The sequence below is a fragment of the Lithobates pipiens genome, unplaced genomic scaffold (genome assembly GCF_037356315.1).
Source record: "Lithobates pipiens isolate NorthernLeopardFrog02 unplaced genomic scaffold, aLitPip1_a1.2 Scaffold_8, whole genome shotgun sequence".
Taxonomy (NCBI): domain Eukaryota; kingdom Metazoa; phylum Chordata; class Amphibia; order Anura; family Ranidae; genus Lithobates; species Lithobates pipiens.
This window is the reverse complement of record NW_027507903.1, coordinates 551,144,550-551,171,143: the sequence shown is the minus strand read 5'-3', so window position 1 is coordinate 551,171,143 and position 26,594 is coordinate 551,144,550. Positions and strand designations below refer to the sequence as shown.

The following is a 26,594-nucleotide window of genomic DNA, read 5'->3' as shown; positions in this document are numbered from 1 at the left end:
CAGTGAATCAGAGGGTCCAGTGAGAGACCAGGAGCTCAAGGGGCTGAAAAACTACAAGGAGAAGTTGTAGTACAGCTGAGTGAACTGTTACTTTGAGTTAGGAATTGTTTAAATACTGTTGCCATAAGAGACAGCAATCCTGCACGTGCAGAAGTGACACCTTGCTGGGGCCTTTCACTGTACGGCTGTCCTCCTGTTGAAGTGTTGGTGTCTGCAATTTAAAATTTCAACTACTTAAAGCAGATTTCAACCCATTTTTTAGCATAGCTGCTGACTTTTAATAAACAGACATTCACTGTACCACAGTCCAGCTATGCGGCCACCTGGAGCCTCTATCCTCTCCCTGTTCCTCTGCGGCTTGCCAGTCCTTAGATGTGGTGGCTACTTTTTTTAGTCTTTTGTTTCCTTTTTTTTCATCTGTTAAAATAACACACTTGTATTTATGTGGCTACGCTCACTCCTGTAATGTATCTATGATGGGGGCCATGGTTGTCATTTAAAGCAGAACTTCACCCTACAGGGAATGTTCCACTTTATGCCCCCCTCCCCCCCCCCCCCCCCTGGCAGCAGAGCCTAAAATTATGAGGAAGGCCTCTCTTAAACCTCTGACTCGGGGCCCCTGGTCGTGTGAACAGAAGGCACTGGAATGCAGAGTCACATGAGTGCCTGTAGGAATTGCCAGTAGCGCAGGGGGTATCCAAGCCAGGCAGGAAAGGTCGTTAGTAGTCTTCAGTGAAGCAGACGAGCTGGTAGACAGCTGGAGGATGGCAGACTGAAGCAGGCTGGTAATGGCGACAGTAGGCAGGTGAGGCATGTGCTGGTAGCAGACTATAGAACAGTAGGCACAGCAGGATGAGTCAGGAAGCAGAATCAGACAAGATCATATACTGGCAGAACAGATCAGGTACAGAGGAGCAGACGTGGTCTGGGTAGAAGCCGGGTCAGGAGCAAAACAGTGCAATAGAAGCCAATAGAGCAGACAGATGCAGAGGTCAAGGACAAGTCGAGGTCGGCACAGATGGCATTCAGAGAGTGGTCAGACAAGCCAGGTCAGCAACTGGAATCTGGATACAGGATAACAGGAACACAGGATGCAGGGAAGGCTTAAAGACAAAGCAGCACTGATCCTGAGCACTGGCTACATTTAAATAGCACGTCAGGCGCCAACGTCTGTCACAGGTGCACGTGTGTGTCGTCGCACGCGAGAATGCATGATGACTCATGTGCGCATGAGTTCGGGCATGAGCATATGCATTAGCCAGTGCCCAATTCTTGCGAGCATGAAAAGGAACATGTTTTAGCCTGGGCACAGAAGGCCTTTCCTTACATACCTACTCTCACTTCTGGTCAGATTGCAGCAGAAATCCACCAAAAGTTCCCTACCACCACCTTCCTTGCCTGCAAACTTCTGGGACATGTCACAGATCTCAGAGAGCTGTGGGACCATTCACAAAATGCAGCTCAGCTCACACATGCACAGTGGAGCTGCAAGCAGTCACTGCCGGCTTCCCAAAGTAAACATTCTGGCGTTGGGGACTGAAGTTTGGCGAAAGAACTGGTTCAGGTGAGGACGGTGCTGGATCCCTAGACAGGTAGGTTTCCTTTTATTAAATGTCAGCAGCTACAGTATTTGTAGCTGCTGACTTTGGTTTTTATTTTCAAACCATGCAGAGAACCACTTTAAGCTGCTCTCCTGACTTGGACAAAAAAAATCTTCCTTTAGTCATTTCCTTTACACTGGGGGGGAAGGGAATTAGTAGTTTGCAGAAGGGAGCTTAGAAGAGAGATTGTCTTTCCTTTCAGTTCAGCTCTCATAAAGTGACAAGGACACAAAGTTTCTGGCAAGATTACAAAGGTAATTGATGTACTATCTGAATGTGTCCCATTTTATGATCCATCATCTGATTCTCTGTTATCTAAACAGCATATGCATCCTTGAAGAAGTGGACTATGTTCCAGAAATGTGATGTGTGGTATATAAAGGTATATAACTATGACATTTTAAATGGGCCTTCTATTTAGCTAAAAATGATCATATGTAAAGAAATCTATGATGTTTGATATCATCAGTGTGCACAGCCTATTGCATTAGGGTGTGCACCCCAAAGCTCAAAAGGAAAATGTTTGCCAGCACACCATGTATCAACAAGGAAGCGTCCAAGCAAATTGTTTAATGCATGATCACATCACAATAGTAGTGCAACGTTTCGGAATCATGTAGAACCCCTTCGTCAGGCATGTGATCCTTGTGACTTCTGAACCAGTTCCCAGCTGGTTGTTGCTGCAGCACCCAAACCCGTGAGAGCATTTCCAGGAACGTGAGCGATGGGAAAATGGATTACCACCCCCAAGCTCAAACACACATGCCTTTCTCTGCAGCCTCAGCTGTACTGGACAGTGAATGAATGGGAAGTGCTCTGTGCCGAGCAGCTTCCTGTTCATTCACAAACTGAAGCATAGTACAGAGACACAGTTTACTGTGCTTTTATGTTTATGCTTCTAAAAACGCTTTTTAACTGGCGCTTTGTCCTACCGTCGGTACTGGCTTTGCAGCTCTTTTTTTTTTTTAACGCCCTGCGTGCATGAGGCCTTCAAGCGGAATTCCACCCAAAAGTGAAACTTCCACTTATACGCTTTCTCCCCCCCCCCCCCTCCGTGCCACATTTGGCACCTTTCAGGTGGGAGGGGGAAATGGGGAATTGTTTTTGACAGGTCCCCTTCCCCACTTCCGGAGGCCCCCCTCCTCCTTCCCCCACTGCCAGGCCAATTAGGAAGGGCAGAACACTTCGTGCATGCGCAGTAGAGAACCAGAAGTGAAGCCGGAAGGCTTCAATGCCGGGTTCCCTTACCAGGAATGGCCACAGCAGCACCTGGGAGTCGATCCGAAGATCAGCCAGGGTATCAACATTGTGGGCTCCCTGGACAGGTAAGTGTCCCAATTTTAAAAGTCAGCAGCTGCAGGATTTGTAGCTGCTGATGTTTAATTGTTTTCAGCCAGACTGGACCTCCAGCATTTATCTTTTTATGTGTAGATAAAACATATAAAGTGGACTAGACTAGAACATTGCATACAAAAGGGAATCTGTACAATGCCTCAGTCACAGTGACATCTAGAGGTGACCTAGCGTATTTACCATCTCTAAATAATATTCATCTCAAAACATTTACACGCTCTACAAACATTGAGAATAAATTATGGGTCATAGACATGGATCTTAAAGTGGTTGTAAACCCTTACAACCAACTTTGACCTACAGGTAAGCCTAGATCAAGGCTTACCTGTAGGTTGAAGAAATATCTCCTAAACCTGCACGGTTTAGGAGATATTTGCCGAAAGACAGGCACCGCTGTCTACGGCGCATGCGCCGTAGACACCGGCACGCTGCAGTTAACGGCGATATGCCGCGAGTGGCGGCTCCCGTGCACATGCGCGGGAGTGACGTCATCGCGGCTTCGCCGAATGACAGTGGCGCAGCAGCGAGACCCACCGAGAAGATGGAGGCGCCGGACTACAGGGGACAGCGGTGACTTCGCTGGCTCCTGTGTCAGGTAAGTGACACATAATGGACTACTATGCGATGCATAGTAGTCCATTATGCTTTACCTTTGCAGGGAATGAAAGAGGAAGTAAACCCATCAGGGTTTACTTACTCTTTAAGCATACCTACAGCCAATTCCAGCCAAAAAGTTGGGACCTCTGTAATGTTTTATTGCTCACTTTGGGAAGACTTCTAATTTCCCATCTATTTTGAAGGATGTCAGAATTAACAGAAAATGAAGGAGAAATTTCCCAACAAAGATACTGACAGCAAAAGCATATATTTGTAAATAAAATTTGTTGCGCTAAAAGCATAAAGAAACTATAAAAAAATGTAGCAGCTAACACAAATATTGCTGGAAACAATATAAACAGAAATATAAATTATGATATAGCGCTCTTAAAAAAAATAATAATAAAAAAATGTATGGAAAATATAAAGTTCAATTCGTTATTTAACAACTTCCAATGAGGTATTCTTGATTGTAATAATCGGATTCATATGTAGAAAAAAGGGATGATCCTATTCCAATTCATATGCAAAATAGGGGAAACCGTCACCAACACCCAAAATCACTGACTCTTACCATCAGTCTGCAAATCTAAACGCATGTCAGAATGGATCAAAGAAGATCTTATATCCCGGTTTCCCTTTATCGACACGAATGTAATCTTCTCAGAGAAAATCATCCAATGGGAAAATCTCTTTTTCCTGCTTAGTTAACACTCCACTTCCCAGGAGTTCCTCAAGTTGTTAAGTTTCAGACAAATAATTCTCCCAATAACCATAGAAGATATAAAAAGAGTGGTCTCATTGCGCAGATTTAATGATAGGCCAATAACTTTTTATTAAATAAAAAGATGTTTAACTCACATTTATGATGAGGTAAAAAGGCATCAAGTAACATTCAGCAGCAAGCAATAAAAAGGATAAAGACCACTCCCGTGCTCCTTCTAGTGTCACAAGTCTCAAGTACGCCCGACGTTTCGCCACCAATGTGCGTCCTCAGGGGCATGACCGTGACAATAGAGAAAGAGCTATATATACTGATAATAAGAACAATCAATCAATTAAAAAATTACCCTTATGCAGGTGTCATTGTGCAGCTGTAATGAGCAGCTCCATTCAAAAGCCCACATTCCCGCCATATTGAGCGTGCGTTCCACCTCCAAAATCAATAGAGTGGTTCAAATAAACAACATCCGGTCCGTCATGCGCTCCAAAACACCGGAACTTCCGGTTCATGGTGCGCACCAGCGGCCGGAAATAACTAGAGCCTTGGAAATAATATCAAAAATTTTTTTTTTATTAAATTGAATTAAAAGAATTGCCCCTTGTATTCGGAATCCGTCTGACAACAGGACGGCTCAACCGGATGAATATCTAAAAGCATCCAGCTGGTATCCGACCCGTGCAGCCGTCTGGTGAACCCGGAAGTGACATATGTCTCCCGACATAGTACTTCCGGTATAGACCTGCGCTCCAGCACCCGGAACCACCGCGCTAGTCGCGTACTTCCGGTTGGTCATAGGACGACAGTCAACAACAACACGGACCTCCCACCACAGACTGTCATTGTAAAAGCCACAGCGTCATTGATGCACACAAAGGGCCCAAATTAAAAAGGTCACAAAGCACACCACACCAAGGCGACAAAATTCGGCACAAAATTAAGGGACAAATGGTGCAAATGGAATGCACACACATTCCTAACGACGCAAATCATCATCCCCAATGACTTTAGCAAAGAGTAAAAAATTTTTTTATCCCTTTGTTCAAAAAAACGCTAAAAGATACTGGCAGTCAAGGTGGGAGAGCAAGGGGAACAGACAACAATTTAAACTACTTTTAGATGTAAATGTAAAACTTGCTCTTCTAAATACGTAGTTTATTTGATACAATGTCCGTCTTCGAAACAGTACATTGGGAGGACCAAACGGCAATTACATATCAGGCTGGAAGAACATATAGCCAATATTAAGAAGGGGTTCCCGAAACACAGTCTATCAAAGCATTTTGCTCTTAAGCATGATAAGAACCCTCAAGGTACCGTCTTTATGGGCATTGATAGATTCCAAGGGCACTGGAGGGGTAGTAATATGGTACGTGAAATTTCACGCCTTGAAACAAAATGGATTTATCAGGCCCAGTGCTATGCCCCATTTGGCATGAATGTCGAGTGGGATGTGAATGCATTTATCAGTAACAACTAATGGGGGTTATCATTTATGATTTAGGTAGTTGCAAATATTCTATTAGAAAATTAATGAAAAATATTTTTGATTATTTTTTGTTTCATTATTGGTATTTTTTTATTTTATTAACATAGTTATTTAATGTATATGGATACCACTCCCGACTCCTTTGTGGTAGTCACGGTTTCTTTCCCCATTTAGATACACATGGTCCTTGGGTGGACGGATGTATAAATGATACATTTTATGGTGTTAGGGGGATGACTTTCCCGATGTCTTTGTTTTATATATATATAGTTGTAGGAAAGGAAAAAATTATTTTTTAATTAATATACAAAAAGAATAATTTTTTTTCCAATTTTTTGTTTTATAAAAAAAAAATTCTGCTGTTTTACATTTACATCTAAAAGTAGTTTAAATTGTTGTCTGTTCCCCTTGCTCTCCCACCTTGACTGCCAGTATCTTTTAGCGTTTTTTTGAACAAAGGGATAATAAGTATTTTTTTTACTCTTTGCTAAAGTCATTGGGGATGATGATTTGCGTCGTTAGGAATGTGTGTGCATTCCATTTGCACCATTTGTCCCTTAATTTTGTGCCGAATTTTGTCGCCTTGGTGCGGTGTGCTTTGTGACCTTTTTAATTTGGGCCCTTTGTGTGCATCAATGACGCTGTGGCTTTTACAATGACAGTCTGTGGTGGGAGGTCCGTGTTTTTGTTGACTGTCGTCCTATGACCAACCGGAAGTACGCGACTAGCGCGGTGGTTCCGGGTGCTGGAGCGCAGGTCTATACCGGAAGAACTATGTCGGGAGACATATGTCACTTCCGGGTTCACCAGATGGCTGCACAGGTCGGATACCAGCTGGATGCTTTTAGATATTCATCCGGTTGAGCCGTCCTGTTGTCAGACAGATTCCGAATACAAGGGGCAATTCTTTTAATTCAATTTAATAAAAAAAAATTTTTTGATATTATTTCCAAGGCTCTAGTTATTTCCGGCCGCTGGTGCGCACCATGAACCGGAATTTCCGGTGTTTTGGAGCACATGACGGACCGGATGTTGTTTATTTGAACCACTCTATTGATTTTGGAGGTGGAACGCACGCTCAATATGGCGGGAATGTGGGCTTTTGAATGGAGCTGCTCATTACAGCTGCACAATGACACCTGCATAAGGGTAATTTTTTAATTGATTGATTGTTCTTATTATCAGTATATATAGCTCTTTCTCTATTGTCACGGTCATGCCCCTGAGGATGCACGTTGGTGGCGAAACGTCGGGCGTACTTGAGACTTGTGACACTAGAAGGAGCACGGGAGTGGTCTTTATCCTTTTTATTGCTTGCTGCTGAATGTTACTTGATGCCTTTTTACCTCATCATAAATGTGAGTTGAACATCTTTTTATTTAATAAAAAGTTATTGGCCTATCATTAAATCTGTGCAATGAGACCACTCTTTTTATATCTTCTATGGTTATTGGGAGAATTATTTGTCTGAAACTTAACAACTTGAGGAACTCCTGGGAAGTGGAGTGTTAACTAAGCAGGAAAAAGAGATTTTCCCATTGGATGATTTTCTCTGAGAAGATTACATTCGTGTCGATAAAGGGAAACCGGGATATAAGATCTTCTTTGATCCATTCTGACATGCGTTTAGATTTGCAGACTGATGGTAAGAGTCAGTGATTTTGGGTGTTGGTGACGGTTTCCCCTATTTTGCATATGAATTGGAATAGGATCATCCCTTTTTTCTACATATGAATCCGATTATTACAATCAAGAATACCTCATTGGAAGTTGTTAAATAACGAATTGAACTTTATATTTTCCATACATTTTTTTATTATTATTTTTTTTTAAGAGCGCTATATCATAATTTATAAAAGCATATATTTACCTAGTGCCCTGTATTGAGGTGGTTAAGCTCTGTCAGATTGGATGTAGAGCATCTGTGAACAGCAATTTTCAAGTCTTGCCACAGACTCTTAATTGGTTTTGGATCTGGACTTTGACTGTACCATTCTAACACATACATATGTAGCGGATGACATTTTGGACAAAATGTCATACGCATGTAAATTTCGTTTTTGGTCTCAGAACATTTTTACCCTGGTTGTTACCTGGACGATGGGGACATTGTCTAAATGGCTGGGGGGGATGTGTAGCAGATGTAAATTTAGTTTTTGGTCTCATAACAATAAAGGTTCTGAGGATTAATTGTGTAGGTAGGCCTTAACACCAGTCTGGCCAGTCTGTGTTTGGAAGTTCTGCCAGGTCATGTGAATGGTGAGGGGCACATGACAGGCCAGAACCATATCTGGTTGGATGTTTAGGTATCAGCCTTCTCGGAGCCAATCAGTGGGAGTGCCGGGGCCCGCTGAGGAGTCTGGGAAGGGGTACTTAAGGGGGTGCGGGTCACATGTTTGAGGTTCCGGAGTTGTTCGTGAGACCCATGTGGTCTGTTCTGGTTCCAGGACCAGGGTAGCCCCGTAAGGGGTCCCGGTCACAGGATGTTCGACACCCCACAACATGTTCCTGTCGGTGGCCCCTGATAGACCTGTCTGGTGTGGGGTAGGGATCCGTCTGTTCCTGAGTCTCGGACCCGGCTGGTCCGAGGCGCAGTAACTGAGGGAGGATTCAAAGTGTCCGGGTGTACCTGCATGATGGCTGTGAAGTTCCGCTGGGGATGTCCTGCATTTATGATAGAGTAATGGCTACTCCTGTTATCTGTACTGCTGGATTATTAATTTAAGAATGATTACTGGATGAAGGTGTTTTTTTCCTTTCTAGGACTAGGACTTCATCTATGTCAGTGTACAAATCGTTGAGTATCAACCCTGGGAACCCCTAGAAGTGAAAGAGCAGGCCAAGAGAAGGTAACTGGTAAGCCCATAAAGTCAAGGCCGCCATGCAATGGGTTATGGCCGCTACACACATGCTTTGATCTAAACCATTGCATTGTAGCTCTGGCTGTATGCTTAGGGTCATTGTCCTGCTGGGAGGTGAACCTCTGCCCCAGTCTTTTTAAGATTCTAACAGGTTTTCTTCTAATGCCACATACACACAACCGGACTTTCCGGCAGACTAGGTCTGACGGGATTAGTCCGTCGGACAATCCGATCGTGTGTGGGCTAATCTGATTGTATTTGTTATAAAAATCCGACGGACCTAGAAATAGAACATGTTTCAGATCTATCCGATGGACTCAATTGCTATCGGGAAACCGTTCGTCTGTATACTGGTCCGACGGACCAAATATGACACAAGGGAAGCTATTGGTTACTGGCCATTGAACTTCCTTTTTTAGTCCTGTGTTACGTCATCACGTTTAAAACAAACAGACTTTCGAACAGACTTAGTCTGTTCATGTGTGGCCAAGTCCGTTCGTTTGGAAGTTTGTCGGAACTCCGCTGAAAAGTCAGTCCGGAAGACTGTCGGACCTAGTCTGTTGGTAAGTCTGGTTGTGTGTACATGGCATTAGATTGCCCTGTTTTTGGCTCCATCCATCTTACCATCAACTCTGACCATCCTCCCCATTCCTGCTAAAGAAATGCATCTCCACAACATGATGCTGCCACCACCATGTTTCATGGGGGGGATGGTGTGTTCAGGGTGATGTGCAGTGTTTGTTTTCCACCACACATACCATTTTGCTTTTAGGCCAAAAAAAAGATAAATTTTGGTCTGACCAGAGCACCTTCTTCCACATGTTTGCTGTGTCCCCGACATGGCTTCACACAAGCTGCAATCAGGACTTCTTATGGCTTTCTTTCAACAATGGCTTTCTTCTTGCTAATCTTCCATAAAGGTCAGATTTGTGGAGTGCACGACTAATAGTTGTCCTGTGGACAGATTCTCCCACCTGAGCTGTGGATCTCTACAGCTCCTCAAGAGTTACCATGGGCCTCTTGGCTGCTTCTCTCAATTAATGCTCTCCTTGCCGGGCCTGTCAGTTGAGGTGGACGCCGTGTCTTGGTAGGTTTGCAGTTGTGCCATATTCTTTCCATTTTCGGATGATAGATTGACCAGTGCTCTGTGAGATGTTCAAAGCTTGGGATATTTTTTTTATAACCTAACCCTGCTTTAAACTTCTCCACAACTTTATCCCTGACCTATATAGTGTATTCCTTGGCCTTCATGATGCTGTTTGTTCACTAAGGTTCTCTAACAAACCTCTGAGGGCTTCACGGAACAGCCCTATATATACTGAGATTAAATTACACACAGGTGGACTCTATTTACTAATTAGGCGACTTCTGAAGGCAATAGGTTCCACTAGATTTTAGTTAGGGGTATCAGAGTAAAGGGGACTGAATACAAATGCATACCACACTTTTCACATATTTATATTTATAAAAAATGAAAACATCACCATCAACTATCATTTTTCTTCCACTTCACAATTATGTGCTACTTTGTGTTGGTCTATCACGTAAAATCCCAATAAAATACATTTACAGTCTCTTCTTTAAAGCGGAGCTCCACCCGAATTACCACTCCTATGCCTTTAGGATTGTATTGTGGTCTAATTGCAGGATATACCACTTACCTTGGTGCTGGCATCTTCTGTGTTTCTTTCTTTTTCAATTTCCTGGTCCTGGAGTCTCCGGATAGGGGCGGTGCGGCTGCGAATATGGGCGGGGCTTCAGCGGCAGGTCTGCGCTTCCTGTTGGCCGCACTGTCTCCTGGGATCGTTTTTTCAATTACCCTGGAGTCTGTGCGGCGCCCTGAGTTGTTGTCTGCGCTCGATTTGTTTCATCTGAGCTTGCGCGAGATCGGCGATTGAACGGGCGCTGCATGCTGGGACATCAGCAGCACGGTGTCCCGGAAGAGAAAGCCTGTGGGCTTCACATGCCCACAGGCAAGATGGAAAACATCAGGAGACATTTTTATAAAGTATTTTCAATCCGGAAAAACGGCAGCAGGAGACTTAGAAAGAAGAAAAAGTAAGTTAACTATTATAAAACGTACTCCTTGGCGTTTCCCCCAAGAAAAAATAAATAAAACAGCGGTGGAACCCCGCTTTAGTGTCCCATAAGAGAAAGTTGTGACTTCTGTGTTCATATGGTGAAACAACACGTGTCACCAATGTGCTCTCAAAATTTGTACCTCCAATCAAAAAAAATGTGTCTTTATGTAATCAAACAAGGTATTCCCAATCTGCGGATACTCCAAAGCCTCCTCTCCACTAGGGACTCTCCTACTACCATGCACACTCCCAGCCAACAGATGGAGGTATGGTTCCTTTGAGATTCTGAATTCCTGATGTGGCCATTTTCATGTCAAGGAAGAACAAACAAAGATCCTCCCATTGCGTAGTGTGAGGGGGTTCGCTCGGTAGCGGGTGTGTGTGACCCCCTGGATGGGTTCACAACACAAAGTCAGGCACAGCAGACAGCGGTGTAGGTGCAAAAAACAAAAGGTCCGGTTTATTTAGGCTACATGCAGTGATACATATAACAGCCAAACAAAATAAAACAAGAAAATAAATCCTGGTCAGCTTGACCTCTAACTACACACATAGACTCCCTGTCTAACAACTGGGTGCAGCCTTGTGCTGCCCCCAGTCCCTGTCTCTATTGTAGGGGTTTGCCACACAGGCGTTAACTCACCACACAGAACAGATCTCAGACTCCCCAGTCTATACACACAAAACTGGTTCCAGGATGGAGCATCTCCCTATGCATGCTGGGGTTTTTTGTAGAGGTCTTAATGAGCCCACTTACTTCAGCTGGGCTCATTAACTCTTCCCCTCTAATTGTAAAAGTCTGCATAAAGCCTGAATCTAGGACACACATATTTCCCATCCTGAATACAACCAGGTGATTTTACCTGCGTGCTGCCACATACCCCCCCCTCTTGTTTCAACCTTGGGGTTGTAACACAAGCAGCCAGACACGCATGTATCCGAGACAAAGCATCCACATTCCCCATTTTAACACCAGGGCGATGCTTAACTGTAAAGTTAAATTCCTGTAGGGCCAGGAACCACCTATTTACCCTTCTATTGGTCTTCTTGTTTTGAGCCATCCACTTTAAAGGAGCGTGATCAGTCACCAGGTCAAAGTGCCTACCTAGCAGATAGTACCGAAGGGAATCTAGAGCCCACTTCACTGCTAAACATTCCTTCTCAATCGTGGAGTAATTTACCTCATGGGACTTCAACTTCCTGCTGAGGTAAATGACTGGGTGCTCTTCCCCGTTCCAGACCTGGGATAACACTGCTCCTAACCCAACGTCTGATGCATCAGTTTGTACAACAAAGTCCTTAGAGAAGTCTGGTGAGTACAACACTGGCTGGCTACATAAGGCTGTTTTTAAGGACTGAAATGCTTCCTCAGCCTCTGGGGACCATTTAACCATAACCGACTCCTTCCCTTTTGTCAGGTTGGTGAGGGGCACAGCCTGAGAAGCAAAATGGGGAATGAATCGTCGATAATAGCCAGCGATTCCCAGAAAGGCTCGTACCTGTTTCTTGCTGTTGGGACGTGGCCAACTCTGTATGGCCTCGACTTTATTGACTTGGGGTTTTATCACCCCCCTCCCAATAGTGTACCCAAGATATTTGGCCTCCTCCTGTCCAATGGTACACTTCTTTGGATTGGCCGTAAACCCAGCTTCCCGGATAGAGTCTAGGACTGCTTGTACTTTTGGCAAATGTGAGACCCAGTCTGTGCTATGGATAATCACATCATCCAGGTAAGCTGCAGCATATTTATGATGGGGCCTCAGAATCTTATCCATTTTCCGCTGGAATGTTGCCGGTGCATTCTGTAACCCAAACGGCATTCTCTTATATTGGAATGCCCCATCTGGGGTTACAAACGCAGTTTTCTCCTTGGCCGACTCGGCCAGGGGAATTTGCCAATACCCTTTGGTGAGATCAAGAGTTGTCATATATCGGGCTGTTCCCAGCCGGTCAACCAACTCATCTATACGTGACATGGGGTAGGTGTCAAATTTTGTAACTTTATTTAATTGTCTAAAATCGTTACAAAACCGCCAGCTCCCATCAGGTTTGGGCACTAGTACAATAGGACTGGACCAGTCACTCTGGGACTCCTCTATCACACCCAATTCCAGCATCCTTTGAACCTCCCCACGTATTGCCTCCCGTCGGGCCTCTGGTATTCTATAAGGTTTTAGTTTTACCCTTTCTCCTGGTAGGGTGATAATGTCATGCTCTACCCCAGATGTTTGTCCCGGAAGCTCAGAGAAAATCTCTTTGTTACGAAGTACAAACTCTTTAACCTCCTGTTGTTGTGGTTTCGATAAGGTGTCTGCTATTCCAACCTCAGGAACTAAGCAATCAGGCTGTACTTGTGACAAAGTCTCTGCGACTAGGGATTCCCTATCCCTCCAGGCTTTCAGCAGATTGACGTGATAGATCTGCTCCGGCTTTCGCCTTCCTGGCTGTCTAACCCTGTAGTTCACCTCACTAATTTTTTCAATTACTTCATATGGACCTTGCCATTTGGCCAGAAATTTGCTTTCAACCGTAGGGACTAGCACCAAGACCCTATCCCCCGGGGAAAAAGTACGGGTCTTGGCCCCACGGTTGTACACTCTCTGCTGTGCTAACTGCGCTTGGGTTAAATGTTCCTTTACAATTGGCATTACCTGTGCAATTCTATCTTGCATCAGGGCGACATGCTCAATCACACTCCTGTGAGGAGAACTCTCATTTTCCCAAGTTTCCTTGGCGATATCCAGCAGCCCTCTTGGGTGTCTCCCATAGAGCAACTCGAAGGGTGAGAAACCCGTAGAGGATTGGGGTACCTCCCTAATGGCAAACATCAGATAGGGTATTAGACAATCCCAATTCTTTCCATCTCTATCCACCACCTTCTTTAACATTTGTTTTAGGGTTTTGTTGAATCTTTCAACCAACCCATCTGTTTGGGGGTGATACACAGATGTGCGCAATTGCTTCACTTTGTACAACTTGCATAATTCTTTCATAACCCGGGACATAAAGGGTGTACCTTGGTCCGTAAGCAGTTCCTTACAAATACCCACGCGGCTAAAAACAAGGGATAGCTCTTTGGCTATGGTTTTGGCCGAGGTATTTCGGAGAGGAATTGCTTCCGGATAACGGGTGGCATAGTCCAATATAACCAAAATGTACTGATGCCCCCTCGCAGACTTCATTATCGGACCTACCAAATCCATTGCGATCCTCTCAAAGGGGACCTCAATGATAGGAAGAGGTACCAGTGGGTTACGGAAATGTGGCATAGGTGCCGACTTCTGACACATAGGGCAGGAGGAACAATAATTTTCTATTTCCTTCATGACCCCAGGCCAATAGAATCTCTGCAATACCCTCTCTCTGGTTTTCTCTGTCCCCAGATGACCTCCCAGAATGTGTCCATGAGCCAATTCTAACACCAACTTCCTGTAAGGTTTGGGCACCACAAGTTGCTCAATGGTTTCTTCTGCCCTTTGAGCCACTCGATATAGCAGGTCCCTTTCCATAGTGAAGTACGGGTAAGTGCAAGTCTTATCTGGGTTAACTAACTCGCCATCTATTTTCACCACATTTTCCCGTGCCTTTATTAGGGTGGGGTCTTTTAACTGTTCTGTGGCAAAATTTTCCCTGTGAACCTCAAGATCCGAAAACTCCACAGACGGCATGTTTTCATCTGAGGATGTTGGCTCCTCCCCAGTTTCTCGAGTTTCCCCCGCCAATACCGACAAGGGAAATTCAGGAGAGTCCTCACCACCCCCAGAGGAATTCTGGTCATCTTCCTGGTTTATAGGGGCACCAATGGGGGCCTCAGGACAATCCCAGAGTTCCCAGAATTTTGGAAAATCCCTTCCCACAATAGCATCATGTGGTAACTGAGACACTAACCCCACCTGATGAGAGAGGTTACCTTTGGGGGTCTCAAAAAACACTGAAGTTACAGGATACTCTCGGGTGTCCCCATGCACACAAATAACAGCCACCCTGTTCTTCCCAGAGACCTCTGTAGTAACTAATTCAGCTTTTATCAATGTTACCAGGCTACCTGAATCTAGCAACACATCAACATGTCTACCATTAATACACATTTTACATAAATGTTTCTCAGGTCCCCGAATGGCAGTGCATGCAACTGTCGCAAACAGCGACTGACGTCTCTCCCTTATAAAGTCACTTGCATAGGCTCATCCACAACTGGGCAATTGGCTGCAATATGTCCCTCTTGCCGGCAGCGGTAGCAAATAATTTTTTTCGCTGCCTCTTGCAGCATGGGCTTCCTGGGCTGCTCCCGCCAGACCTTAGGTAGAACTCCCACCCTCTCACTCTCTCCACCCTCACCCCTTGGAGTCATCTTACCCGCCACTGGGGATGATCTGGTCTTAGGGGGGAAAGTCCGTGAGTCCCTGGAAGAGGTGGTCAAGTTTTCTGTAGCCAAGTACCTCTCAACCAGATCCACAAGTTTATCTGCATTTTCTGGGTCTCCATGGCTTACCCATTTTTGGATGGCAGTAGGAAGAGCTCTCAGGAAACGATCCATAACCACACGTTCCACAATGTTTGGTGCGGTCAAAATCTCTGGCTGCAGCCACTTCCTGCTCAGGTGAATGAGATCATACATTTGAGACCTGGGAGGTTTTCCAACCTGAAAAGTCCAGTTATTCACACGCTGAGCCCGGACTGCCAGGGTGAGACCCAGCCGTGCCAATATTTCTGCTTTTAGCACCACATAGTCTTTTGCTTGGTCAGGCTCTAGGTCATAATAAGCTTTCTGCGATTCCCCAGTTAACAGAGGGGCCACCAGTCCAGCCCATTGCTCCTTAGACCACTTTTCCCTTTCAGCAGTCCTTTCAAATGTGGTCAAAAACACCTCCGGATCATCCTCTCCAGTCATTTTTGTCAGTAAACGGCTCACACCAAAGGATGCGGTATTATTGTACCCACTTGCTTCATTGGTCTGCGGACGTTGCTGTATCAATGTCTCTATTTGCTGTTGAAAATTCTGCTCTTGCTTCTGCAACAGGTCTATGAAGCGGGCTTCAGATCGCTGCTGGGCTTGTTGCTGAGCTTCCAAACTCTGCTGCAAAGTTGCATTTGTCTGCTGCTGATTTGCATTTGCCTGCTGCTGGGCTTGTTGTTGCGCTGCAAGGCTCTTTTGTAAAGCTGCATTTGTTTGCTGCTGATTTGCATTTGCTTGCTGCTGGTTTGCATTTGCTAGAGCCAGCTGTCTCAGTATCTCCTCCATGCTGGCCTTAACAAAAAAAAAAAAAAATGCCAAAATTCTCCACCAACTGTGAGGGGGTTCGCTCGGTAGCGGGTGTGTGTGACCCCCTGGATGGGTTCACAACACAAAGTCAGGCACAGCAGACAGCGGTGTAGGTGCAAAAAACAAAAGGTCCGGTTTATTTAGGCTACATGCAGTGATACATATAACAGCCAAACAAAATAAAACAAGAAAATAAATCCTGGTCAGCTTGACCTCTAACTACACACATAGACTCCCTGTCTAACAACTGGGTGCAGCCTTGTGCTGCCCCCAGTCCCTGTCTCTATTGTAGGGGTTTGCCACACAGGCGTTAACTCACCACACAGAACAGATCTCAGACTCCCCAGTCTATACACACAAAACTGGTTCCAGGATGGAGCATCTCCCTATGCATGCTGGGGTTTTTTGTAGAGGTCTTAATGAGCCCACTTACTTCAGCTGGGCTCATTAACTCTTCCCCTCTAATTGTAAAAGTCTGCATAAAGCCTGAATCTAGGACACACATATTTCCCATCCTGAATACAACCAGGTGATTTTACCTGCGTGCTGCCACAGTAGTAAGATAAAATAACTGCATTTATACTGCAAAAGTATATAAAAAATCTGTGATCCGCCACCTCCTTGATGCCGCCAAAGCTTGCATTCCCCTCCTTTGAAAGTCATCTCACCCACCGACAATTGACCAATGGCTTAGAAAAGTCTAGGACATAAGCAAAATGGAAGACCCTATCCTCACTGCCAGACATAGGGAAGAACAGTACTCCAAAACCTGGAACCTGTGGAACCTGTTAATATTCTCGGAAAGAGGGCAAAACCCTTCTGGGAAATGATGCTGAAGCCTGGTTTTCCAAGGCATACCCCAATTTATATCTCTGCAGTGTGATGGCCGCACCAAACAGGTCTATTACACTCTAGACATCGGGTGGGCCCATGTTCATGGTTATCCCCCACCCCACCCCCTCCTCTTTCTTTGCCTTAACTCTTATGCCTTGTATACACGGTCAGACATTCCGACCGTGTGTACAGCGCTTACTCTTCCTAATCTCTCTAACCTATACTTTTACTCTCTTCTTCTTTCTTCTCTCATTCTATTTTTATCAGACAAAGAAAACTGTGGAGGATGAGACCCAGGGGGAAATTTACCAATTTATATATACGTATCGATCAATCAACTTGGGTACATTCAGCCTGCCCATACATGATTTGAATCTCAGCCGGTTCCTGCTGAACATCATTTTGCTTTATAGAAAGGAATTTTTAAAGGAGATATTTTATCAAGAGATCTTCTGGAAAATACATAAAGCCAACACTTGATTTAACCTTTCAAGAGCTTTTATTTAATATTTAATAAAGAACGCCATCCAAAGAGCCCAGAATGCTTGTATCTTACATTCTAAAAATACAGAAAACTGGAGATGTCTGTTTATTAGTCCTTGTTTTCCAGGTTGTGTGTTGCATTTATGGTATTTAGATCAGCAGAAGCAGATAAGGACTACTATTGTGTTTGAAGAATGAAATGTGAGGTCAGATAACACTTAATCTGTAATGGAAATAGGATAAAGATATCGTAATATGGAATATTTTCCACTAAAGCAGGAAAAGCTGTCTGGAGAAGTTTTCCAAGATCCATCAACATCCTCCCTGCTTCCATCTGAAGACAGGATTTCCCCTGTTCTACACGTGTCCATGATACTCATTTACAAGTCTCCGAACACAGTGCAGAAAATTTATTCAGTTTAAATAATGAGAAAGGACCTGCCTTATTGTTTCCAGGCTAGAAAGATGAACTATAACATAATAAAGAAAATTTAAATTTGAAGCTCACTCATGCATCCTCATAGTTGTCCGGTATTATTATATTACACTGGGTTGCTCCTTGGCTTCTAGCCTGCAAGAATAACCCCACTATGTTTTGAATGAGTACGTGAACAGGAGGCAGTCCTGCCCTGCCAACATTTATATGTGGAAATGAACAATGATGGTCAGACATTAACTAGGAGAGAACAGTCCAGGTGAATGAAAGATATGATCACATATAGTTGATGGGTTTGTAGTTGGTAGGCAATGTTTGTCCAAATGATGATAGAGAGGGCAGATGGTTGCCCCTCATAATATGAAGAGAAACAAAGCGGGTGTTCTAAGGGTGGCCTGCTGGTATTAACGTGATTGTCCAATTACACACACAGAAAAACCCTATATATGAAAATACATAACTTTCATTGTACAGAAATTAAAAAATCCTAAAAACATATAATTGGATCCACATATGAAACCATACAGAAAAAGGCAGAATTACTGTCCGGTGCAATAGTTCAGTTACGCGTTTTGTGGTAACATGCCGCTTCTTCAGTTTGATAAATATGCTTGTGAATACAAAATTCATATATCTAAAAAATAAAACATATATCAATATACATTATATCAGGGGCGGATCCAGAGTCTAGTCTCGGGAGGGGCACTGCCAGAAAATAAGGTTTTTCGCAGGCAATTTGTCGGGACAGTGGCTGGTGTTGGAGCTTCAATAATCCTGGCACCACAGTTGTTATGGTGTCAGGATGATTGAAGCACATTATTACATTGTAATATAAAATAAAATAGTTCAACTCCCCATGATACAGAATCTTTTAAGCCATAGGGTTGCAGGCGCAGATGTGCGGGCGGTGGTTCTGCATGTGCGCCGTCCGGCCACTGCTTCGGTGTCGCGGTGTGAAATGCGCATGCGCGGAGTACGTCTATGCGCGTGCACTGTTTGACTCACTGACCCCTATGACGTTATGCGCCGGCGACACGGCGCAGAGGTCAGTGTGGGGTTGAGGGGTATAAAATAGCAATCGGTGAGTGGATGATCCAGACTCCTTGCACCATCGGGACCTACCATTATATAAATACTATGTTTATTAACTGTTTCTATTAACTTTTACTTACTATTACCTTACCATGAATTTACACAGATGGTCCCTATCTTTAAGTGCCGCTCTAATTTGGAGTCAGCCTACGCAACATACCGATCCTATCTGTGTGGCTGTGGTTTTCTTCCATCCTACTCTGGCCAGCTTTGTTTGTGTCCCTGGATCCCTTTGTAAAAAATTTATTGATTTGTAACATCATATAGGTAACTATATCTATAGATATATTGGGTCCCTTCTATTTTTCTCTTCCTTTCTTATTATCACTCCACCTTGACCACTTTTCACTGGTTTTGTACTGTCACCCCAGTGGGTCTAATTTTGGTTGTTTGGATTTCTGTTTGTCACTCACGGTTGTTTGGTTTGTATTTTAACACTATTCCTTCGGATTATTAACTATTTACATTGGATCCTCCTAGGCAATCACCACTATCACAATTAGGTTATAACCCCTGATCAGGGGTGGTCACACGCATTGAATTCACATGATTATCACCCTAAATCACTTGAGGAGTACACTTTTTCTTTCAAGCCAGTGAATTGAATACAAATGTTTTCATATAGATATCGGTTGGTATCGGGGGCCTAATACCCCTCCCAGTCGCCAGGGGAGGCTTCCCCCTGTTTGGTTTTAGCTTGTCCTGGGGCAAGGGCATCCAGGTAAGACTCTGTCATTGTTATGTATTGTAAAACTGTCTCCTTAATTTTCACCCAAATTGCTTGTAATTTATGATCACCATTTTATACATATATATTTCTTATAGATTTATGAGTAATTGATGTATTTTTAGATGTAGGTAATTCCTGAGGAAGCTGAGAAGCGAAACTAATCGAAATACCTCATCTTCCCCATGAATTTTCGATATGTTGGATTTTGTAATGTTTTTTATTGAAATAAATTTTATTATAATTTTTTTATGTAAAATTTGTTTTCTTCTTATGTGATGTATTTAACTCATGTGCACCATAATAGTCCCCTCACTCACATCTTCTTGACACCTCTGCCCGGAGACCAGAGGTCTCAAACATCTAGTTTATATACAATTGAGATGAGGGTGCACACTGTAAGGTTATATTCTTGATTTATTTTGTGAGGCCATTTTTAATTTTACAATGATGCAGAATCAGTGGGAGCCCCGAGTGTGTCACTTGCCACTGTTACCTGCCACCAGATGCGGATTATCACTTGCCACATTAATTGCCACCAGATGCAGCTTGTCACTTGCCACGTTAATTGCCACCAGATGCAGCTTGTCACATTAATTGCCACCAGATGCAGCTTGTCACTTGCCACATTAATTGCCACCAGATGCAGTTTTTCACTTGCCATGTTAATTGCCACCAGATGAAGCTTGTCACTATCCTGCAACAACAGTGGCAGCACAGAAACGGGCTTCTCTCCCCAGTTTTTCAACATATGTGAGGACGGGCAGTGAGAGATGATGTCATCTCTCTGCTCCCACATCCACCTGTACTGCCTTCCCGTTCACCCAGCAGCCCGCTTCCTGGCAAGACTGCCCACCAACTCTGCTCACCCACTAGCCCGTTTACTGACCTGCTTGCTCCTTCACTTGATGGCTGCCTATTGACCTGACTGCCCGCCCGCTCACCCGCTGGCCCCCTGCCCCGCTCACTATTTCCTGGGGGGGCAATTGCCCTGTTGCCCCCCGGATCCGCCCCTTCATCATATGCATAAGCATTACATTGTACAACTTTTGAAAAAAAAATAAAAACACTATCTCCTTACAGATATCTCTCTCTCTCTCTCTCTCTCTCTCTCTCTCTCTCTCTCTCTGTATATATATATATATATATATATATATACAGTATCTCACAAAAGTGAGTACACCCCTCACATTTTGGTAAATATTATATTATATCTTTTCATGTGACAACACTGAAGAAATGACACTTTGCTACAATGTAAAGTAGTGAGTGTACAGCTTGTATAACAGTGTAAATTTGCTGTACCCTCAAAATAACTCAACACACAGCCATTAACCACCTCACTTACACTCACTTCCTGCCCAGGCCATTTTTCAGCTTTCAGCGCTGTCACACTTTAAATGACAGTGGTCATGCTACACTGTAACTATGTGAATTTTTTATCATTTTCTTCACGCAAATTTCTTTTTTCTTTCTTTTGGTGGTATTAATCACTGCTGGGTTTTTTATTTTCTACAAAAAAAGACCAACATTTTTGGAAAAAAATAACATTTTCTTAGTTTCTGTCATTAAATATTGTAAACAAGTAATTGTAAAAAAGTAACTGCTTGCACTAATGAGGTGGCACTGATGAGGAGGCACTAATATGCCGCACTTATGATAGGTGGCACTAATATGCCACACTGATGAGCACTGATAGGTGGCACTGGTAGGCAGCACTGATGGACAGGGCCGCTGATAGGCCAGTACATCTGGCCCTGCTGTACCGGGCCTGACCAGCAGGGGGGCCCGGGCAACCTAACTGCCAAAAATTGTATGTATAAAAAAAAAAAAAAGTTCCTCCACGATCATGGAACATCCAGCCATAATCCCCTCTACCTCCAGCACAACCCGCCCCCCACACCCCCCCCCCCCCTTCGGCAGTTTTTTTTTTTAGTATGTGTTCTGCGCTATGTGTATGCGGCTGCCTGTAGTGGGGGGGACTCTTTCTTCTTTTTCGGGCGCGGAGGAATACAGCTTCTGCACCCGCTCCGCACATCGCACACCGCACAGCATTAACATAGAAAGGTTATGCTGCGGAGTGATATGCCCAATCCTCTCTCTCTCTACACATGACTAACCAGAAGCAGAGAGAGCAGGGGCCGGGCGATCGAGGTGAGATCTTATCTTGAAGTTGGGGACAAGGTGAGGTGTGTATTTTTGTCATACTTATAATGATTACAATCCTTTATTTTAAAAATCGTAAGCAATTTTGTACCCCCCAGCAGTGCCATCCGCCCCCAGCAGTGCCATCCGCCCCCAGCAGTGCCATCTGCCCCAGTGCCATCCGCCCCAGTGCCATCTGCCCCAGTGCCATCCACCCCAGTGCCATCCACCCCAGTGCTACCTGCCCCAGTGCCATCCACCCCAGTGCTACCTGCCCCCAGTGCCATCCACCCCAGTGCTACCTGCCCCCAGTGCCATCCACCCCAGTGCTACCTGCCCCCAGTGCCACCTGCCCCCAGTGCCACCTGTCGTCAGTGCCACCTGTCGTCAGTGCCACGTGTCGTCAGTGCCACGTGTCATCAGTGCCACATAGTGCCATCTGTCATCAGTGCCACGTATCAGTGCCATTTGTCATCAGTGCCACCTGTCAGTGTCACGTGCCATCTGTTGTCAGTGTCACGTGTCTGGGGAGGGGCAATGGGTGGGGCCAGGGGTGGGGCTGGAGGAGGGACTAGGGGCGGGCCAGGGTGGAGCTGAAGGGGGCCCCGTCAGGTAGGCTGTACGGGGCCCCATGATTTCTATCAGCGGCCCTGCTGATGGACACTGATAGGTGGCACTGATAGGTAACACTGATAGGCAGCACTGATGGGAATTAATGGGTGGCAGTGATGGGCAGCACTGATAGGCGGCACTGATAGCATTGACTGGCATCACTAATGGGTACTGATTGCTGCCACTATTGGGCACCGATTGCTGGCACTGGTGGGCACTCATTGCTGGCACTGGTGGTGCTATCATATTCAGGACACTGATGCTCGGCGCGCTGCATGCCCCATGACTGTTGTGAGGATCAAGGTATAAGAAACCAAGATGGTTGACAGTATGTTTCACTAAATGCTTATATCGTCTGTTTTATTCTTAGTATCTTAAAGACACATCATCCTTAAGTCCGGATGGGTGCAGTCACGTACACATAAGAGGAAACCATGTCGTAAGGGTCATCTGCCACATCAACTCTAAAAGCAGAAGACACTTAGAAATTGCCTTTTATGGAAGTTGTTGTTTTGTTTCAACATTTCTAACGCCTGTCTTTTAGTGTATAAAAGAGCTGTGTTAATAAAGGACCTCAGAGTTGGGTGCGACCTTCTGAGCAGACATACTGAGAACTTCTTTCCGTGTCTCATTGCTTAGATAAGAACTCTAATAACAATTGGGAAACGGTAACATAACTTGATGAATAGGTGACTTGCAGTAGTCACACCTAACATTCTGGCGCACGAACAGGGACTTCGCTAAAGAAACTACAAGAGGCGAACGAACATAAGGACGGAACGAAGAGGTCGGGCACATCAGGAACCACAGACAAAACCTGCGCAGGTAAGAAAAGCTTTATTTTCTTATAAACTCTGTGCTTCTTAGATTTGTGCCCACCCGATCTGTCTGTATTGTTCTTCAGGTAATACCAACCTCTGTAGTAAGCGAGTCTTGAATTTAATATTTGACTTATGTTACCGTTGTTTCTTGTCTGTCTCCTTGTCATCTGTCTGTTGTGACTGAGATAAGCCCTGTTTGTATGGTGTGAATTGAAACATATATCATCCCAATGAGTAACGGAATGCGCCCTTAACTCGTAAGAGTACTTGGGGGGTCCGACACTTAAGTTTGATATACGCTTTTTGATTCATGAGCCTAAAAACGGGTTGAAAGTATAAGTCCTGACTGCCTCAATAAAGCAGGAATAAGAAACGATTGCTGAGAAATTCCATGTTAAAGGGAAGGGAATAAGGTCTCCACAAAGTCCCGGAGATCTAGTCATATGTGTTTGGCCACCTACAGGTGATGATTGTGATTATTGTTTCTGTTGTATTAGTAGTCGCATTTATCTGGTTGGGGTGTAAAAGTAGTTCGGTTTCAGAATAAGTACCCCAGACAAAGTTTTAGTATTTTGGCACCCTAGGAGGAGAAGGCAACGAGACACTTAGTAAGTGATCCAAACGCCACCTAGGCAGGACTGTCAAAATGGGCCAGACACATGGTAAACCCCAGGAGGAATCTCAGAAATGTTATGCTGTTAAAGACATAATTACAATGTTGTATGGGAAGGACAAGGCACAGGGCACGAATAGGGTTCTCAAGAAATTTGGAATGGATGGAGAAAATGGGCTAAGTGTAGAAGGTTGGGAGAATATAAAGAGAGACAGACAGGGAGAGGTCCTGCAGAACAGATGGGTATCACAAATACAATGTTTAATTAAGGTTTCCAACAGGGCTAAAGAGGAGGGATGGAAGTATTGTCATGAACAGGGTGGATGGGACATGAAGGTCCGACGCAAGAGTCTCCCTTCTGCTCCCGAGGATGGAGTAAAAACGGAAGGTACTCCACCTCCTTATACCACTACCACACCGGGTAACGAAAGACCAAAACTTTATCCTTCCTTAAGAGGAAGAGGATGGGTATGCCGAGTATGCGGTACCCAAAATACAGACTGGGCACAGGAATGTGTACATTGCGGAGCTCAAAGACCAGAGCCCGTAGCTCCAGTCCACAGTCGGACTAGGGTAATACAAGTAAATAATCCAAATGCGGGTCAAGCAGGACAGCCACCTACAGTGACTCAACAAGTCGTTCTGAGGACATGGACACCTTGGTCGGCTGACACTCTTATGGCATTAATACAAAATGCTCCTGATCCCGTAGCAAAACCTGCCGCATTCTGTAGATTCGTGACACAATTACTAGACACACATGAAGCAGCTTGGCAAGATGGGGAAGATTTGTGTAGACATAAAATGACACTGACGATGTTTAATCAATTTATGAATGAAATTTCTCCACATAGACCACAAGGGGATCCAGCGGCAAATCCACCAGGAGTACACCCCCGTCATATAGACTCTAGACCCCTGTTTATTAATCAGTTACGAGAATTTTGCCAAAGGAAACAGCAGGAAAGGGGTTCGACAGCGCCCATAAAACAGGCCCCAGGTCAGACTGTTACAGAATTTTACCTCAACATGGAAAGCATGATGGCTGACGAAGGTCTAGATTTAGCCTTACCCGTCACCATTAGGGCTTTCAATTGACAGTTTATGGAAGGACTAGTACCCCAAATAGGTGACAAACTGAAGGCATGTACTCCCGAATGGAGAGCCATACGGGACAGAGGAACATTGTTGCAGAAAGCACAAGGCATAGAGGCTGATTTAGCAGAAACTAAACCCAGAAGGACACCGGGAGTTAACACTGTTGCCCGGGTCAATGAAGGAGGGAATTCCTCCCGTAAACCTCTTACCTGTTATTACTGCAACAAGGTGGGACATATAAAAAGAGACTGTAGGAAAAGAATAAAAGACGAACAGGAAGGAAACACGGACAGAGACACGAGGGACAACAGACAGAGGCGTACCAACGATAGGGACGATCCGACCGCATGACTTGCCCCAGTCCTAGCTGAATCAGAGAATAAAATGCTCCACATGTTGATGAAGGTGGAAGGTAAACATATTCCTTGTTTAGTTGACACGGGAGCATCACGCAGCTTATTATCTGATTCAGTAGTCCCTCCACACATGACCTCCCGTGACACCATACCCATAAGTGGTTATGACGGTCTTTTGTCCGATGCCCCACTGACTAAACCTTTAAAAGTAAAAATAGGGAATCACATGTTTTTGTCACGCTTTTTGATTTCCAGAGGAGCCCCTACTAATTTATTAGGAGCAGATATTCTTCAGAAAATAGGAGCAAACATTACCTATCATCCAGATGGTATGGTCACCCTAGCAATAGGAGATGACCCAGAGGGTATAGAAATCTGTAATAAAATACAATGCTTGGAAGAAGAACCAGAACCGTCCAATACACCCTCGCCGGAAATAGATCAAATTCTGTCTAGCCTTCCGGAAGGGCTATGGGAAACACATCCGGCAGACGTTGGGCTTTTGCCCATACCCCCGGTTACTCTACAGCTGATTCCAGGAGCAGTTCTCCCCCAGCAGAAACAGTACCCACTCAGTGCGCCCCAGGAAGCAGCTATAGAACTACAAGTGGAGGCTCTACTCAAAAGTGGAGCATTAAAAGAAATACAGTCACCAGCCAATACCCCATTGTATCCAGTCAAGAAAAAGACATTGGGGGATGGCCCAGTAAAGTATAGAATGGTACAAGACCTAAGGGCGGTAAACAAAATATTGGCCCCAATAACGCCACTAGTACCAAACCCGCATACTTTACTTTACTTTCAGAAGTACCATCAGCTCCTCATTTACTGTTATAGACTTGGCTAATGCTTTCTTTTATGGCGCATTCGCCAACTCTATACTCGCAAGCCCTACAGACAGTGTTGGGGGAATGGCAACCACCTGACACTTGTGTATTGTTGCAATATGTAGATGACCTATTGTTATGTTGTCCGGATAACGATACTTGTTTAAAAGCCACTCTATCATTGTTACAATTCCTGGCTGAAAAAGGGTGCAAAGTGAATAGAACTAAGTTACAGGTATGCCAGAAAAAGGTTGTCTTTTTGTGCCACTGTATATCCCAGGGTACCCGACACCTCACTGAAGAACGAGTCCAGGCCATAAGACAAATGAATGTCCCACGCAACTTTAAGCAACTTCGTACCGTATATACTCGAGTATAAGCCGAGATTTTCAGCCTCTTTTTTGAGGCTGAAAGTGCCCCCCTCGGCTTATACTCGAGTCATCGCTGTCTGCCCGCTCGATCAGCGTGTCGAGCAGACAGACAGCGGCCATTCTATAATTCAAAAGCCGCGCCTCCGGCTCCGCCTTCGCCTGTGATAGGCGGAACACTGAATTTCCCAGCAGCCTGTGTTCCGCCTATCACGG

The 26,594-nt window shown here is 44.6% G+C and overlaps 1 protein-coding gene across 2 annotated transcripts; it reads left to right on the top strand.

Annotated features, from left to right (window-relative positions):
- The first annotated feature begins 1,768 nt into the window (after positions 1 to 1,768).
- On the top strand, positions 1,769 to 25,974 carry LOC143960887 (uncharacterized). Of its 2 annotated transcripts, none has more exons than XM_077469874.1 (3): positions 1,769 to 1,855; positions 8,525 to 8,610; positions 22,666 to 25,974. In XM_077469874.1, the coding sequence occupies exon 3, from the start codon at positions 23,763 to 23,765 to the stop codon at positions 24,825 to 24,827; it is 1,065 nt and encodes a 354-aa protein (XP_077326000.1). In that variant the 5' UTR covers positions 1,769 to 1,855; positions 8,525 to 8,610; positions 22,666 to 23,762; the 3' UTR covers positions 24,828 to 25,974. The 2 variants fall into 2 exon arrangements, with proteins under 2 accessions (XP_077326000.1, XP_077325999.1); XM_077469873.1 differs by having other exon boundaries at positions 8,525 to 8,617.
- Positions 25,975 to 26,594: the final 620 nt, after the last annotated feature.

Bases quoted from the DNA above. Each gene is read 5' to 3' on its own strand.
- LOC143960887 (XM_077469874.1), top strand. From the start codon at position 23,763: ATGGGCCAGACACATGGTAAACCCCAGGAGGAATCTCAGAAATGTTAT.